General features: G+C 39.1%; 1 protein-coding gene across 8 annotated transcripts in view; it reads left to right on the top strand.

The window, feature by feature from the left end:
• The window catches only part of COL6A6 (collagen type VI alpha 6 chain), a 161,863-nt gene that overhangs the window by 75,989 nt on the left and 70,005 nt on the right, over window positions 1–15,869 (top strand). For all 8 annotated transcript variants that reach the window (XR_012125637.1, XR_012125638.1, XR_005058938.2 and 5 more), the window contains exons 19-20: window positions 3,460–3,525; window positions 3,838–3,891. Coding sequence is in view for 4 of the 8 variants with exons in the window: in XM_073222986.1 (XP_073079087.1) it covers window positions 3,460–3,525; window positions 3,838–3,891 (120 nt within the window). In the remaining 4 variants the exon portion in view is untranslated. The remainder of the gene's footprint in view (window positions 1–3,459; window positions 3,526–3,837; window positions 3,892–15,869) is intronic.

Raw genomic sequence — 15,869 nt, 5'->3', positions numbered from 1 at the left:
ATGTAAATACACCTGTGTGCTCACCACTTAGGTAAAGAAATAGAACATTGGATGACACCACAGCATCCCAAAAACCCTCATGTTCAGTTCGATAACCATCAGCTCTCCCTAACGTAATCATCATCTTAGGACCATAAGTTTTTTACCTGTTCTTATGGATATAATAAGTGGAATCATATAGGATCCATTAATCTGTTTCTGGGTGCTTTTGCTCCAAGTTCATGCTTCTGAGATTCATTTACATTGTTGTGAATAACTAGTTCATTTAATCTCATTCCTATAGAATATTCTATTGTGTAAATATGCCATGATTTCTTTATCCATTTTACTATTGATAGATAATTTGAGTTGTTCCCAGTTCTTGATATTACAAATAGTGCTGCTATGAACATTCCTGTACATGCCTTTGGTACACATTTGTACACATTTCCATTGGGTTTGTACTTTAAGAGTAAAATGTCTGGGTGATAACTTGTGTACATACATTAAACTTCAGTCTTTATAGCCAGTTTTCAAAAAGTTTGTACTAATATACACTTTCAACAGCAATATACCAGAGCAGAGTATTACACACCCATCCAAATGGCTAAAATTTATAAAAACTGACAATACTAAGTGCTGATAAGGATGTGGGGCAACTGGGAATCTTGCAGGACTTTGTCTTCAGTAACTCCTGCCCCAGTACACAATGGGTTGATTAGAGGAGGAATTGAGTGCAATATATATCAACAAATGTAAATGTTAGATATGCACTGAAGATAACGCCATTTAAAAAGCAGAGGAGTTTGCACTTGAAGGTACTATTGTTTACTAGGGACATCCAATAATAGTCTGGTGACCTGAGAGTTTTCAAAAAATTTCAGGGTATCTATTTGGGAACAAAAAACTGTCCATAAATAAGGGTGATTAAGAAATACTAGCTTGAATACAATTTCAGTCATCAATATATATGGTGGCAAAAATTCACTTAGAGTATTACTATAAAATTGCCATTCACTTTGATCAGAATCCCCCTAATTGCCTGCTAAATTGACTTTTTGACTATGTAGTATCTTTAAACAAATCTGAATAATATAAAAGAATTTTTATTTTTTAAAAATGTTCTATGACTTTGAAATGGTTGAAAACCAAACCAATAGAGCTTCTCTGTGGCATGCTATTCATTACTATATTAACTTTAGATGGTTTTTCAATGCATGACAATTCTTCCCAGATACTTAGGAATATACATCTTAAATCAGTGACAACTCTGTGCTTTTCTTACATTGGTCTTTGTTGGTTACTATTTCAGTAAAAACTTGAGAAAGCAAGATTGATAGAATGAATAGAACCCACACATGATCAGATTAGTCATAGGAATGCACGCAAGTGGCACAAAGTTCTAAAAATCTATCTGTATTCAGATAGAATTTCTGATCACATGAAAACTAATATGGCTGTTTGGAATTTCTCATTTTGACTTAAATATTTTTTTAAGTATCATGTAATTTTGGGGGGAACTGAACTAGATCATTTGACTGAGCTACAGAGTTTATTAAGGTTCATCATTCTAAAACATATCATTAGTAGAAGCCCATGTTTAATCATAAATTTGTGTCAGATGATGCTCTTTTGTCCAGCTACACAGAGAAATTGGAAGGCCAAACAACTGGTCTGCATGCAGATCTGGATATTCTAGTCTGCAGAAGGTGCTGATATATGATTTTTTTAAACATCGTCTCTATAATCAGATAGTTTGGAGTTGGACTACAGTAAATTGCTTATACCTGTACTGGAATGAAATTTTAGATTTTACATTACCTTCATTTTCCTTACTTTTCTCACAAAAATACAATTCTTTAATATTGTAATTTACATATACCCTGCTTAGGGAACTTAGACAAATATTTAAACAAGAGTGAAACAGAAAATGCAGAAAATAATCTTTCATTTTAATATGTGGGAGAGAGAAATATTTTATCATGTGAATTTTAGTAGTATCAGTTAGAAAGTAAATTCTAAGCCCATCTTTTTCACCATCTTAGCCTATTACTTCTGTAAGTTTAGAAACTACTTGTTTAAAATGCTTACTAAGTATCTGAAGCAATGACATGCCTCTGGGTGAATTCATATCCCCTGCTGATTGATGAAGGTCATCTGGGCTGCTGTCAGCCAGATGGCCCAGCAGCTGGCACTCAGCAGGACGGGATGGCTCTGGTCCCCTGACAGTTTGTTAGCATGCTGACTGAACTGACATCCTCAGTCGATTGTCCCAGCATCACGCTGACACTGCTCTGTGGTGGTCCTAACTTCCCAAGGTATAAAGTGTTCAGTTTAGCCTGCTATGGACAATATCCCACAAGAATGCATGCTTTCAGTGATTTCCTGCTGCAATGTTTATGTGAATATTGGAGGAAAACTCAAGATTCCAGGACTTTCTGAAGAAAGTGGGGATGAGCGTATGGTGGTAGAAGGCAACCAGGCATCCAGGAGTAGGAAGAGGGAGCGAGTGGCAGACAGAGTTCCCTGCGTGGCTCGGTGTGTGTATGTTCCTGTGGTGGCGCCCATTCAGACCTCTGCCTTCACCCAGGGGTAGGGAGAGTGAAATCTCCCAGCTTTCAATCACCTTGCCTAGGCCCTAAGGAAGAAAAGCAAAAGTTAAAGGAAAAAATCTTACCATTTGCAACAACATGGATGGAGCTAAAGGGTATTATGCTCAGTGAAATAAGCCAGGTGGAGAAAGACAAGTATCAACTGATTTCACTCATATGTGGAGTGTAAGAACAAAGAAAAACTGAAGGAACAAAACAGCAGCAGAATCACAGAACCCAAGAATGGACTAACAGTTACCAAAGGGAAAGGGACTGGGGAGGATGGGTGGGAAGGAAGGGAGAAGGGGAAAAAAGGAGGGCATTACTATTAGCACACATGATGTGGGGGTGGGAGGCATGGGGAGGGCTGTTCAACACAGAGAAGACAAGTAGTGATTCTACAGCATCTTACTACGCTGATGTACAGTGACTGTAATGGGGTATGTAGGGGGGACTTGATGATGGGGGGAGTCTAGTAAACATAATGTTGCTCATGTAATTGTAGATTAATGATACCAAAATAAATAAATAAATAAGTTAAGGAAAAGATGCCAGTAACAAGAAGGGATGCCTGCAGACCCAGCATAAGTGTCATCATAAACACACATCATGTCACCTTTGCTTCCCCGGCTCTGCCTTCAGTGGGGAGCTCTTGCCTCCCCCACCCACTCACTTTCAGACTCCTCTCTCTTCTGATAATGCAAAGTACAGGAGGAAAGAGAAAATGCTTGTAAGCCCCGTTTATAATTTTAAACTATCTCTGTTTTCAAGTGGGTTGGATTTCTAATTAACGTTTTTGGAGGCAACTAAATGTGTTTTACACAAGCAACATTTTTAAGGAGGTATATTCAAAACCTTTTAATATTTCTATTTGTTTTCTATTTTTTAGGGAGTTCCTGGACTTGACAATAGCATACAAGGACCAAAGGGCTTAACAGGAGATCGCGGAAGACAGGTAATTATGTGGGCAGTTGATTTCATTCTGTGGCAGCACAGTGAGGAGAGTCTAAACCCTCCAACCTGTACCCCACACACAAGTTAGATGTGGTGATGATCAGATGGAGCCACGTCATTAGCACTTGGTCCTGTGGCTCCTCATTACCTATACAGATGTGACTTGTAGCCAGTGGAATTAGTACCACATTCCAAAGGCAGCACTGCTCTCCATGGAGAGTGTATCCATTCATCCCCAGAGAACAAGCAGATGTGAAGAGGAAATGTGTCAGTGCTGTGTAATTACTGTGATGTTTGTCTGTTCATTTGACAGGGTAGAAGAGGCTGGCCAGGCCCCCCTGGAACACCAGGCTCCAGAAGAAAGATGGTAAGAGCCCTTCCAGACAAGGGGGTCTACAGCTCCTGTTGCCTGCATTGGGGTTACAACAGCTGATGTCAGGAGTGGGTGACCTGTCCCACTGGAGCTTACTGCTTGGCAAACTGACTTGGTCATCTGAGAGTAGAGCTGGGAGGCCTTGGGAAAGCCTGATGCTGAGGCAGATAGGTGCCGGCTGCAGGTAATCACCACGCAGGAAAAAGAGCTGGGCAACGTGAACAAGAAGGCAGCCAATGTGGGGAAGATGGGCAGCATCTGGCCCCCACTAGGCTACCTGAGGCTGCCAGTGATGTCGTTGACCCCCAAAATGTCATTCCTCTGCCAATTTCCTGACTACTTAGAAAAGTCAGTCCTGGTGTAAGTCCTCTGTTCTTACCTCATTTTCTCTGCCTTGCAAGGAAGAGGAGTGTGTTCCAAGATACAAAAATATTTTCTTGATGGAGTAAAATAGCTGGTTCTATGAACTTCTGCTCAGAAAATATAATGCATAATAATGCAATGTATTGAACTAGTTTTTATTTGTGCTCAATTTAAAAATATTATATATATTTTATTGAGATGTAGCATTATATTAGTTTCAGGTGTATAACATGATTTGATATGTGTATAAATTCCAAAATGATCACACACAGTAAGTTTAGTTAACATCCGTCATTACACAGTTACAAATGTTTTTTTCTTTTGCCAAAAACTTATAAGATCTAGTCTCTTAGCAACTTTCAAATAGGATACAGCAGTAATTACAGTCACCATGCTGTGCATTATATCCCATGACTATTTTTGTAACTAGAAGTTTGTAGCTTTTGATCCCCTTCACCCATTTCACCCACCCTCATACCCCTACGTCTGGTAACCACCATTCTGTTCTCTGTATTTATGAGTTTTTTTTAAGATTCCACATATAAGTGAAACCATACAGTAGTTTTTTCTGACTTATTTCACTTAGCAAAATGTCCTCAAGATCCATCCCTGTTCTCACAAATTGCAAGATTTCCTTCTTTTTTGTGGCTGAATAATATTCCTGTGTGTGTGTATCACATTTTCTTTTTCTGTTGATGGACACTTCCATGCCTTGGCTATTATAAATAATGCTGCAGCAAACATGGGGGTGCAGATGTCATTCTAAGTAAGAGTTTTTGTTTCCTTTGAATAAATGCCAAGTGGAATTGCTGGATTATATGGTAGTTCTATGTTTAATTTTTTGAGGAACCTCAACACTATCAAAAACATTATATATTTTTATGGGCATAAAAATGAGGAATTTTTTCTCAAGACAGTGGCATAAGTAGGGTGGTGGAAATCACCCAAAACCATATGTATTTTGGAAAATACAGCAAATACAACTATTCTTAAGAGAGAGACCAGAAGATACAGTACAGCCAGGCTACATCTACATCTGTGAGAACTCAGCATCTCATGAAAAGGGGAAGATACAAAGCCATGACCTGGCAAGACCCAAGCACTCCCCAAGCTGCAGCTCACCAGAGGGAGGAAAAAAATCAGAGTGGGGAGGGAGTGGAAGCACAGGACTGCTAATTAACCAGCTCTAGTAATCTGCACCGGAAGCACAGAAACACATTGCATGGTGTAGAGGACATTAAAGAAGTTGAAAAGTAAAACCTGAGACTGAGACTGTGAACAGGTCCCCACAGCCAGCTGCCCTGAGAAAAATAAAAGTGGGTTCTTTAAAAGTCTTAAAGGGACAAGGGCTTAACAGGTAGACAAAATCGTCCTTGCACACTCAGCCCAGCAGGGTGGGAATTTTAAGGAACTTCAGGCGCCTTAATCCTCTGGGTGGCAACACAGCTCTGAAGCCCCTCATGATGATAAGCAGCCTACTGTTCACTCCCCACTGCCAGCACTGCAGACAAACCAGATGACCTGCCATTGCTTTGGACCTGCTGGGGAGCAGCCCCACCCACAACAACCACACAGAGTCTTCTCCCAAACAGGACCAGACCCAGAGGCTGCTGCCAGCCTGCAGCTACCCCGCACAGACAGAAGAAGCCAGTGTAAAGTCCGGAAGGCACAAAGGGACACCATTCTCACAGGAGAACATACAACACATGCCTGTGACCCCTGCCAGTGCCCTAGGCTATCCCAAGGGCTGCCCTGCCCATGGCAGCTCAGGGGATTAGCCAGAGATTGTGCCCTGTGTGTGGTTAACTGGAACAGGTGGCAGAGAAGGGCAAGGTGACCAGCAAGCAGGAAGGAACTTTGTTCTCCCAGCTGACACATGTGTCACTCACTGGCAATCACTTCTCTTGCTGTGAACAGGCAGAAGAACCTGGTCCAGTCCAAAATCACTCAAATGCCAGAGAGAGGGCCTGGTGAGACTGATATAACCAATCTTCCTGAAAAAAAATTCAAAATACAAGTCATAACCATGCTGATAGAGCTGCAAAGAAACAGGCAAGAGCTAAGGGATGAATTCTAGAGGGAGATAACAGAAATGAAACAAACAATGGGAGGATTTAAGAGCAGATTGGATGAGGTGCAAGAGACTGTTAGTTGAATAGAAATAAGAGAACAGGAATACAGAAAAGCTGAGGCAGAGAGAGATAAAAGGATCTCTAGGAATGAAAGAATATTAAGAAAACTGTGTGATCAATCCAAACGGCACAATATTCACATTATAGGGATGCCAGAAGAAGAAGAGAGAGAAAAAGGGTTAGAAAGTGTCTTTGAAGAAATAATTGCTGAAAACTTCCCCAAACTGAGGAAGGAAATAGTCTCTCAGACCATGGAAGCCCACAGATCTCCCATGACAAGGGACCCAAGGAGAACAACACCAAGATATATAATAATTAAAATGGCAAAGATCAAAGACAAGGACAGGGTATTAAAAGCAGGGAGAGAGAGAAAAAAAGATCACCTACAAAGGAAAACCCATCAGGGTATCATCACACTTTCCAACAGAAACCTTACAGGCCTGAAGAGAATGGCATGATATATTTAATGAAATGAAACAGAAGGGCCTTGAACCAAGAATACTTTATCCAGTAAGATCATCATTTAAATTTGAAGGAGAGATTAAGCAATTCCCAGTTAAGCAAAAGTTGAGGGAATTTCCCTCCCACAAACCACTTCTGCAGTGTATTTTAAAGGGACTGCTCTAGATGGAAGTACTCCTAAGACTAAAAAGATATCAACAGAAAAATAAATTTAAAGCAAAGAAAGCAGACCAACCAAATACTAACCAAAGGCAAAAAATAAAATCAGCTATCCACAAAATCAGCCAGGCAAAGCATAAAAGAGTACAGAATAAAATGCACAAAATATAAAGAGTATAGAAGGAAGGAAAAGGGAGAGAAATAAAGAATCATCAGACTGTGTTTATAATAACGTAATAAGTGAGTTAAACTTAGACAGTTAGATAGTAAAGAAGCTACCCTTGAACCTTTGGTACCATGAATCCAAAGCCTGCAATGGCAATAAGTACATATCTATTGATAATCACCCTAAATGTAAATGGACTGAATGCACCAATCAAAAGACACAGACTAACAGAATGGATAAAAAAGCAAGACCCATCTATATGTTGCTTACAAGAGACTCACCTCAAACCCAAAGATATACACACACTAAAAGTGAAGAGATGGAAAAAGATAATTCATGCAAACAACAGGGAGAAAAAAGCAGGTGTTGCAGTACTTGTATCAGACAACATAGACTTCAAAACAAAGAAAGTAACAAGAGATAAAGAAGGACATTACATAATGATAAAGGGGGCAGTCCAACAAGAAGATATAACTATTATAAATATCTATGCACCCAACACAGGAGCACCAACGCATGTGAAACAAATACTAACAGAATTAAAGGAGGAAACAGAATGCAATGCATTCATTTTAGGGGACTTCAACACACCACTCACTCCAAAGGACAGACAACCAGACAAATAATAAGTAAGGACACAGATGCACTGAACAACACCCTAGGACAGATGGATCTAACAGACATCTACAGAACTCTACACCCAAAAGCAGCAGGATACACATTATTCTCAAATGCACATGGAACATTCTCCAGAATAGACCACATACTAGGCCACAAAAAGAGCCTCAGTAAATTTAAAAATATTGAAATTCTACTAACAAACTTCTCAGATCACAAAGGTATAAAACTAGAAATAAATTGTACAAAGAAAACAAAAAGGCTCACAAACACATGGAGGCTTAACAACATACTCCTAAATAATCAATGGATCAATGACCAGATTAAAACAGAGATCAAGCAATATATGGAAACAATGAAAACAACAACACAATGTCCCAACTTCTGTGGGACACAGCAAAAGCAGTTCTAAGAGGAAAGTATATAGCAATCCAGGCCTATTTAAAGAAGGTAGAGCAATCCCAAATGAATAGTCTAAATTCACAGTTATTGAAACTGGGAAAAAAAGAATAAATGAGGCCCAAAGTCAGCAGAAGCAGGGACAAAATAAAGATCAGAGAAGAAATAAATAAAATTGAAAAGAATAAAACAATAGAAAAAATTAATGAAACCAAGAGTTGGCTCTTTGAGAAAATAAACAGAATAGATAAGCCTCTAGCCAGACTTATTAAGAGAAAAAGAGAATCTACACACATAAACAGAATCAAAAATGAGAAAGGAAAAATCACGACGGACCCCACAGAAATACAAAGAATTATTAGAGAATACTATGAAAATCTATATCCTAACAAACTGGATAACCTAGAAGAAATGGACAATGTTCTAGAAAAATACAACCTTCCAAGACTGACAAAGGAAGAAACAGAAAATCTACACAGACCAATTACCAGCAATGAAATTGAATTGGTAATCAAGAAACTACCGAAGAACAGAACTCCCGGGCCAGATGGCTTTACTGCTAAATTTTATCAGACGTTTAGAGAAGATGTAATACCCATTCTCCTTAAAGTTTCCCCAAAAATAGAAGGGGAGGGAATACTTCCAAACTCATACTATGAAGCCAGAATCACTCTAATACCAAAACCAGGCAAAGACCCCACAAAAACAGAAAATTACAGGCCAATATCTCTGATGTACATAGATGCAAACATACTCAATGAAATATTAGTAAACCAAATTCAAAAATACATCAAGAGGGAGAGACCCAAGATGGCGATGTGAGTAGAGCAGCAGAAATCTCCTACCAAAACCATATATATTTTTGAAAATACAACAAATACAACTAATCCTAAAAGAGAGACCAGAAGACACAGGACAACAGCCAGACTACATCCACACCCATGAGAACCCAGCACCTCGTGAAGGGGGTAAGATACAAACTGCGGCCCAGCAAGACCTGAGCACCCCTCACCCCAGCTCCCAGCGGGAGGAGAGGAGTCAGAGTGGGGAGGGACAGGGAGCCCAGGACTGCTAAACACCCAGCCCCAGCCATCCGCACTGGAGCGCAGACACAGTGCGTGCGTGAGGTGCTGGAAACTAGGGAAACAGGACAGTAAGACCTGTGAGTGGGTCACCACAGCCGGTGCACCTGGGACAAAGAAAAGCAAGTGTTTTTTGTAAGTCATAAAGGGACAGGGACCCCACAGCTGGACAGAAGCACCCTGGGACACTTAGCAGCTGTGAAACCTGGGGAACTCTTGGCACCTGAACCCCCGCAGTGCAGCTCAGAGGCCCCTCACCACGAAAAACAGCCTCCCCCTCTGCCATGGCTCCGCCATATTGGAGCAGCAGCCTGAGGCAGGCCACACCCACAGCAACTGCAGAGCTAAATAAACGCTGGGCAAGATCAGAAGCCCCATATGCACGCAGCTGCCCAGCACAAGCCGCTAGAGGCCGCTGTTCTCCCAGGAGAGGAAGGCCATAAACTGGCAAAAAGGGACTTTCTCTTACCCAATACACACGCCAGCTCCCCACAAATATATCTATCGCAATGAAAAGGCAGAAAAAATTGATACAGACCAAGATCACAGAGGCAAACCCTGAGAAGGAGATAGACCTAACCAGTCTTCCTGAAAAAGAATTAAAAATAAAGCTCATAACCATGCTGATGGAGCTGCAGAGAAATATGCAAGAGCTAAGGGATTAAGTCCAGAGGGAGATTACAGACGTCCGGAGGGAGATTACAGAAATGAAACAATCTATGGAAGGATTTATAAACAGAATGGATAAGATGCAAGAGGCCATTGATGGAATAGAAACCAGAGAACAGGAATGCATAGAAGCTGATGCAGAGAGAGAAAAAAAGGATCTCCAGGAATGAAACAATATTAAGAGAATTGTGTGACCAATCCAAAAGGAACAATATCCACATTATAGGGGTACCAGAAGAAGAAGAGAGATAAAAAGAAATAGAAAGAGTATTTGAAGAAATAATTGCTGAAAACTTCCCCAAACTGGAGGAGGAAATAATCGATCTGACCATGGAAGTGTACAGAACTCCCAACAGAAAGGATCCAGGGAAGACAACACCAAGACACATAATAATTAAAATGGCAAAGATCAAGGACAAGGACAGAGTTTTAAAGGCAACTAGAGAGAGGAAAAAGGTCACCTACAAAGAAAAACCCATCAGGCTATCATTAGACTTCTCAACAGAAACCTTACAGGCCAGAAGAGAATGGCATGATATATTCAATGCAATGAAACAGAAGGGCCTTGAACCAAGAATACTGTATCCAGCATGACTATCATTTAAATATGAAGGAGGGATTAAACAATTCCCAGACAAGCAAAAGTTGAGGGAATTTGCCTCCCACAAACCACCTCTACAGGGTATTTTAGAGGGACTGCTCTAGATGGGAGCATTTCTAAGACTAAATAGATGTCACCAGAGAAAATAAAATCACAGCAAAGAAAGCAGACCAACCAAATACTATCTAAAGGCAAAAAATAAAATCAACTACCTACAAAAGCAGTTAAAGGAAGCACAAAAGAGCACAGAATAAAACAACCAACATATAAAGAATGGAGGAGGAGGAATAAGAAGGGAGAAAAATAAAGAATGACCAGACACTGTTTAAAATAGCTCAATAAGTGAGTTAAGTTAGACAGTAAGATACTAAAGAAGCTAACCTTGAACCTTTGGCAACCACGAATCTAAAGCCTGCAATGGCAATAACTACATATCTTTCAATAATCACCTTAAATGTAAATGGACTGAATGCACCAATCAAAAGACACAGAATAATAGAATGGATAAAAAAGCAAGACCCATCTCTCTGCTGCTTACGAGACACTCACCTCAAACCTAAAGACTATAGGAACAAAGAAAGACTGAAGGAACAAAACAGCAGCATAATCACAGAACCTAAGAATGGACTAACAGTTACCAAAGGGAAAGGGACTAAGGAGAAAGGAAGGGAAGGGAGGGATAAGGGTGGGGGAAAAGAAAGGGGACATTACGATTAGCATGTATAATGTGGGGGGGCATGGGGAGGGCTGTGCAACACAGAGAAGACAAGTAGTGATTCTACAGCATCTTACTATGCTGATGGACAGTACTGTAATGTGGTTTGTGGGGGGTATTTGGTGAAGGGAGGACCCTAGTAAACATAATATTCTTCATGTAATTGTAGATTAATGAGAACAAAATAAATAAATTAATTAAAAAAATACATCAAGAGGATCATACACTATGATCTAGTGGGGTTCATCTCAGGGATGCAAGGATGGTACAACATTTGAAAATTAATCAGCATCATCTACCACATCAACAAAAAGTAGGACAAAAACAACATCATCATCTCCAGAGATGCAGAAAAAGCATTTGACAAAATTCAACATCCATTCATGATAAAAACTCTCAACAAAATGGGTGTAGAGGGCAAGTACCTCAACAGAACAAAGGCCATATATGACAAACCCACAGCCAACATCATACTGAACAGCGAGAAGCTGAAAGCTTTTCACCTAAGATCAGGAACAAATCAGGGATGCCCACTCTCCCCACTTTTATTCAACATAGTTTTGGAGGTCCTTGCTATGGAAATCAGACAAAACAAAGAAATAAAAGGCATCCAGATTGGTAAGGAAGAAATCAAGCTGTCACTATTTGCAGATGACATGATATGGTACTTAAAAAACCCTAAAGACTCCACTCCAAAACTACTAGAACTAATATGTGAATTCAGCAAAGTTGCAGGATACAAAATTAATACACAGAAACCTGTGGCTTTCCCACACATTAACGATGAACTAGCAGAAAGAGAAATCAGGAAAACAATTTCATTCACAATTGCATCAAAAAGAGTAAAATACCTAGGAATAAACCTAACCAAGGAAGTGAAAGACCTATACCCTGAAAACTGTAAGACACTCTTAAGAGAAATTAAAGAGGACACTAACAAATGGAAACTCACCCCATGCTCTTGGCTAGGAAGAATTAATATAGTCAAAATGGCCATCCTGCCTAAAGCAATCTACAGATTCAATGCAATCTCTATCAAAATACCAATGGCATTCTTCAACAAACTGGAACAAATAGTTCTAAAATTCATATGGACCCACAAAAGGCCCTGAATAGGCAAAGCAATCCTGAGAATGAATAATAAAGCAGGGAGGATCTCTCTTCCCAACTTCAAGCTCTACTACAAAGACAGTAACAAGACAATTTGGTACTGGCACAAGAACAGATCTATAGACCAGTGGAACAGAATAGAGAGCCCTGATATAAACCCAAGCATATATGGTCAATTAATATACGATAAAGGAACCATGGACATACAATGGGGAAATGACAGCCTCTTCAACAGTTGGTGTTGGCAAAACTGGACAGCTACATGTAAGAGAATGAAACTGGATTATTGTCTAACCCCATACACAAAATTAAATTTTAAATGGATCAAAGTCCTGAATGTAAGTCCTAAAACCATAAAACTCTTAGAAGAAAATATAGGCAAAAGTCTCCTGAATGTAAGCATGAGCAACTTCTTCGTGAACGAATCTCCCTGGGCAAGGGAAACAAAAGCAAAAATGAACAAGTGGAACTATATCAAGCTGAAAATCTTCTGTACACCAAAGGACACCACAAATAAAACAAAAAGGCATCCTAAAGTATGGGAGAATATATTCATAAATGACATATCTGATAAAGGGTTCAAACCCAAAATATATAAAGAGCTCATGCACTGCAACAAACAAAAAGCCAATAATCCAATTAAAAAATGGGCAGAGGAGCTGAAGAGACAGTTCTCCAAAGAACAAATTCAGATGGCCCACAGACACATGAAAAGATGCTCCACATCACTAATCATCAGAGAAATGAAAATTAAAACCAAAATGAGGCATCACCTCACACCAGTTTGGATGGCCAACATCCAAAAGACAAAAGATGTTGGTGAGGATGCAGAGAAAGGGGAACCCTCCTACATTGCTGATGGGAATGTAAATTTGTTCAACCATTGTGGAAAGCAGTATGGAGGTTCCTCAAAAAACTAAAAAGTAGAAATACCATTTGACCCAGGAATTCCCCTCCTAGGAATTTACCCTAAGAATGCAGTATCCCAGTTTGAGAAAGACATATGCACCCCTATGTTTATCACAGCACCATTTACAATAGCTAATAAATGGAAGCAACCTAAGTGTCCATCAGTAGATGAATGGATAAAGAAGATGTGGTACATATACACAATGGAATATTATTCAGCCATAAGAGGAAAAGAAACCCTACCATTTGCAACAACATGGATGGTGCTTGAGGGTATTATGCTCAGTGAATTAAGCCAGGCGGAGAAAGACAAGTATCAAATGATTTCACTCATCTGTGGAGTATAAGAAGAAATAAAAAGCTGAAGGAACGAAACAGCAGCAGAATCACAGAACCCAAGAATGGACTAACAGTTACCAAAGGGAAAGGGACTGGGGAGGGTGGGTGTGAAGGGAGGGATAAGGGAGAAAAGTGGCATTACGATTAGCATACATAATGTTGGGGGGGAGGCACAGGGAAGACAGTACAACACAGAGAAGACAAGTAGTGACTCTGTAGCATCATACTACACTGATGGACAGTGACTGTAATGGGGTATGTGGTGGAGACTTGATAATGCGGAGAGTCTAGTAACCATAATGTTGCTCATGTAATTGTACATTAACATTACCAATATATGAGAGCAAAATTAAGTCACTTTCTTATGGAATCTTTTGGGTTTTTTCTGTTTGTTTATTGTTAGTTTTTAATAAGTATTGAAAAAAATATTCTGTGCTTTGCTTCTTGGGAGAACACTAAGATTGTAAAAGAAAATCTTTATCCAATAAGAAGACATAACTTTAATAAGATACATGTAAATACTTGTAGTGGCTTCTAAATTAAACGTGTCTATTCTCATTTTTCAGATTTTTCTTTCTTTCCATTCTTTATTTGTTTATCCAACCTTCTCCAACTTCCTCAGCCTTCCTCCACCCAAAAATGTAATATTTTAAAGTTGAGTACAAATAAAAAATAGTTTAATATATTGCATTTATTATGCAGTATATTTTCTGAGCAGAGGTTCATAGAACCAGCTATTATATACCCCATGAAGAAAATGTTTTTGTATCTTAGAATACACTCCTCTTGCAAGGCAGAGAAAATGGAAATAAGAACAGAAATTCTATTTAAAATGTGAAGAATTTGATTGCTGAGAAAGTGTTTTTGTGCTGCGTTTTCCATACATCTGAAGATTAAGAAATACATTTGCTATTCAGTTCACTTTCTAAAAGGTTTATAGCCAGCTTACATACCCTGGAAAATATTTTGAATTTACAGAATATCATCCAAGAAATCTTGTCATGGAAGATATACTTTTACTGTTTTATAGAGGCTCTAGTCTCTAAAGGCTAATACAGTATCACCATGTATTATTTAAGCCACACAACTCCTGAGAAATATGGCCCCATCTTGGGTTATAGATTCAGCAGTATCATTCAAGAGTAAAATTAGGTCTTCCGACTAAGGACAGCAATGTCAAGTTTTTTTGAATACTATTCATCAACTCACCAGCAACACAAAAAAAATTAAAAATAGATTGGTAAGAAATGACCACAATTTCAGTCACACATGATGACAAATACTGGCTAACTATTTTTAAATCTGGATCCTAATAAGGGCGGCTTTGGAGAGCTGCCACATAGCATCTCAGACCTGAAGGAGGGATCAGATTTTTCTGGAAGTAGGTGCCATAGTTCAGAAAAGGCTAGTGAACAAAATCCAGGGGTACTGTAGGTTGGAGAAGATCAGGGAATATACTGATAATTTCAGTGTGTACATATATCAGTATATTCAATATATATTGATATTTTCTGCAGAGAACACAGAAATAATGGGAAACAAAAAAATTCCATTATTAATATCTATAACTTAGCTGTCTAGGCCATGGAACTGCAAAAAATAGTAAGAAACTGACTATCACAATGCAGAAGCTATGATTCAGGGACTTCGTGTGAGTTCCATGAATCTCTTAAATGCCAACATTTGAAGGATGAGGTATCTATAAGGTAAAAGTAATGACTCATGATGAGAGTGTTTGAAATAACATATCTGTATCAAAGCTACTCACTCAAGTCCACCTACACCCCATGCAGTAATTCAGCAAATGGGTGGCCCTATTCAAAGGTGATTAATAATCATAAATATCAATAATCTTCATTATTAATTAAACAGATGGTTACTAATCAGGACCCATGCATAGAAATTTTAAGATAAGAGGAGGACAACTACATGAGTAAAGAGGAGATAAACCATAATTAGAAGAGGAACTATTTAAGGGAAAAGTAGAACAACTCTGGCAAATAGTTCTCTAGAGTTCCAAAAAAATTAAGACAAGATAATTGCTCTAAATAAATAGTCTAAAGAACTGACGAAAGAAATAGAAGAAAGCAAGCTGGTAGTGCTTAAAGAGCAATAAAAAAAGGAAGGATGTGGAATGTAAGATATATTAGAAACAACAAGGAAGGTAAATAAATATGACTGAAAACATAGTCAGGCGTATGGTAATGAGGAGGCCACAGAAGCAGTGATAGAGTGGGACAGCAACCAC

This window comes from Manis javanica, chromosome 15 (genome assembly GCF_040802235.1).
Source record: "Manis javanica isolate MJ-LG chromosome 15, MJ_LKY, whole genome shotgun sequence".
Taxonomy (NCBI): domain Eukaryota; kingdom Metazoa; phylum Chordata; class Mammalia; order Pholidota; family Manidae; genus Manis; species Manis javanica.
Note: the sequence above shows the minus strand (reverse complement) of the source record. Positions and strands in the feature narration are given on the sequence as shown.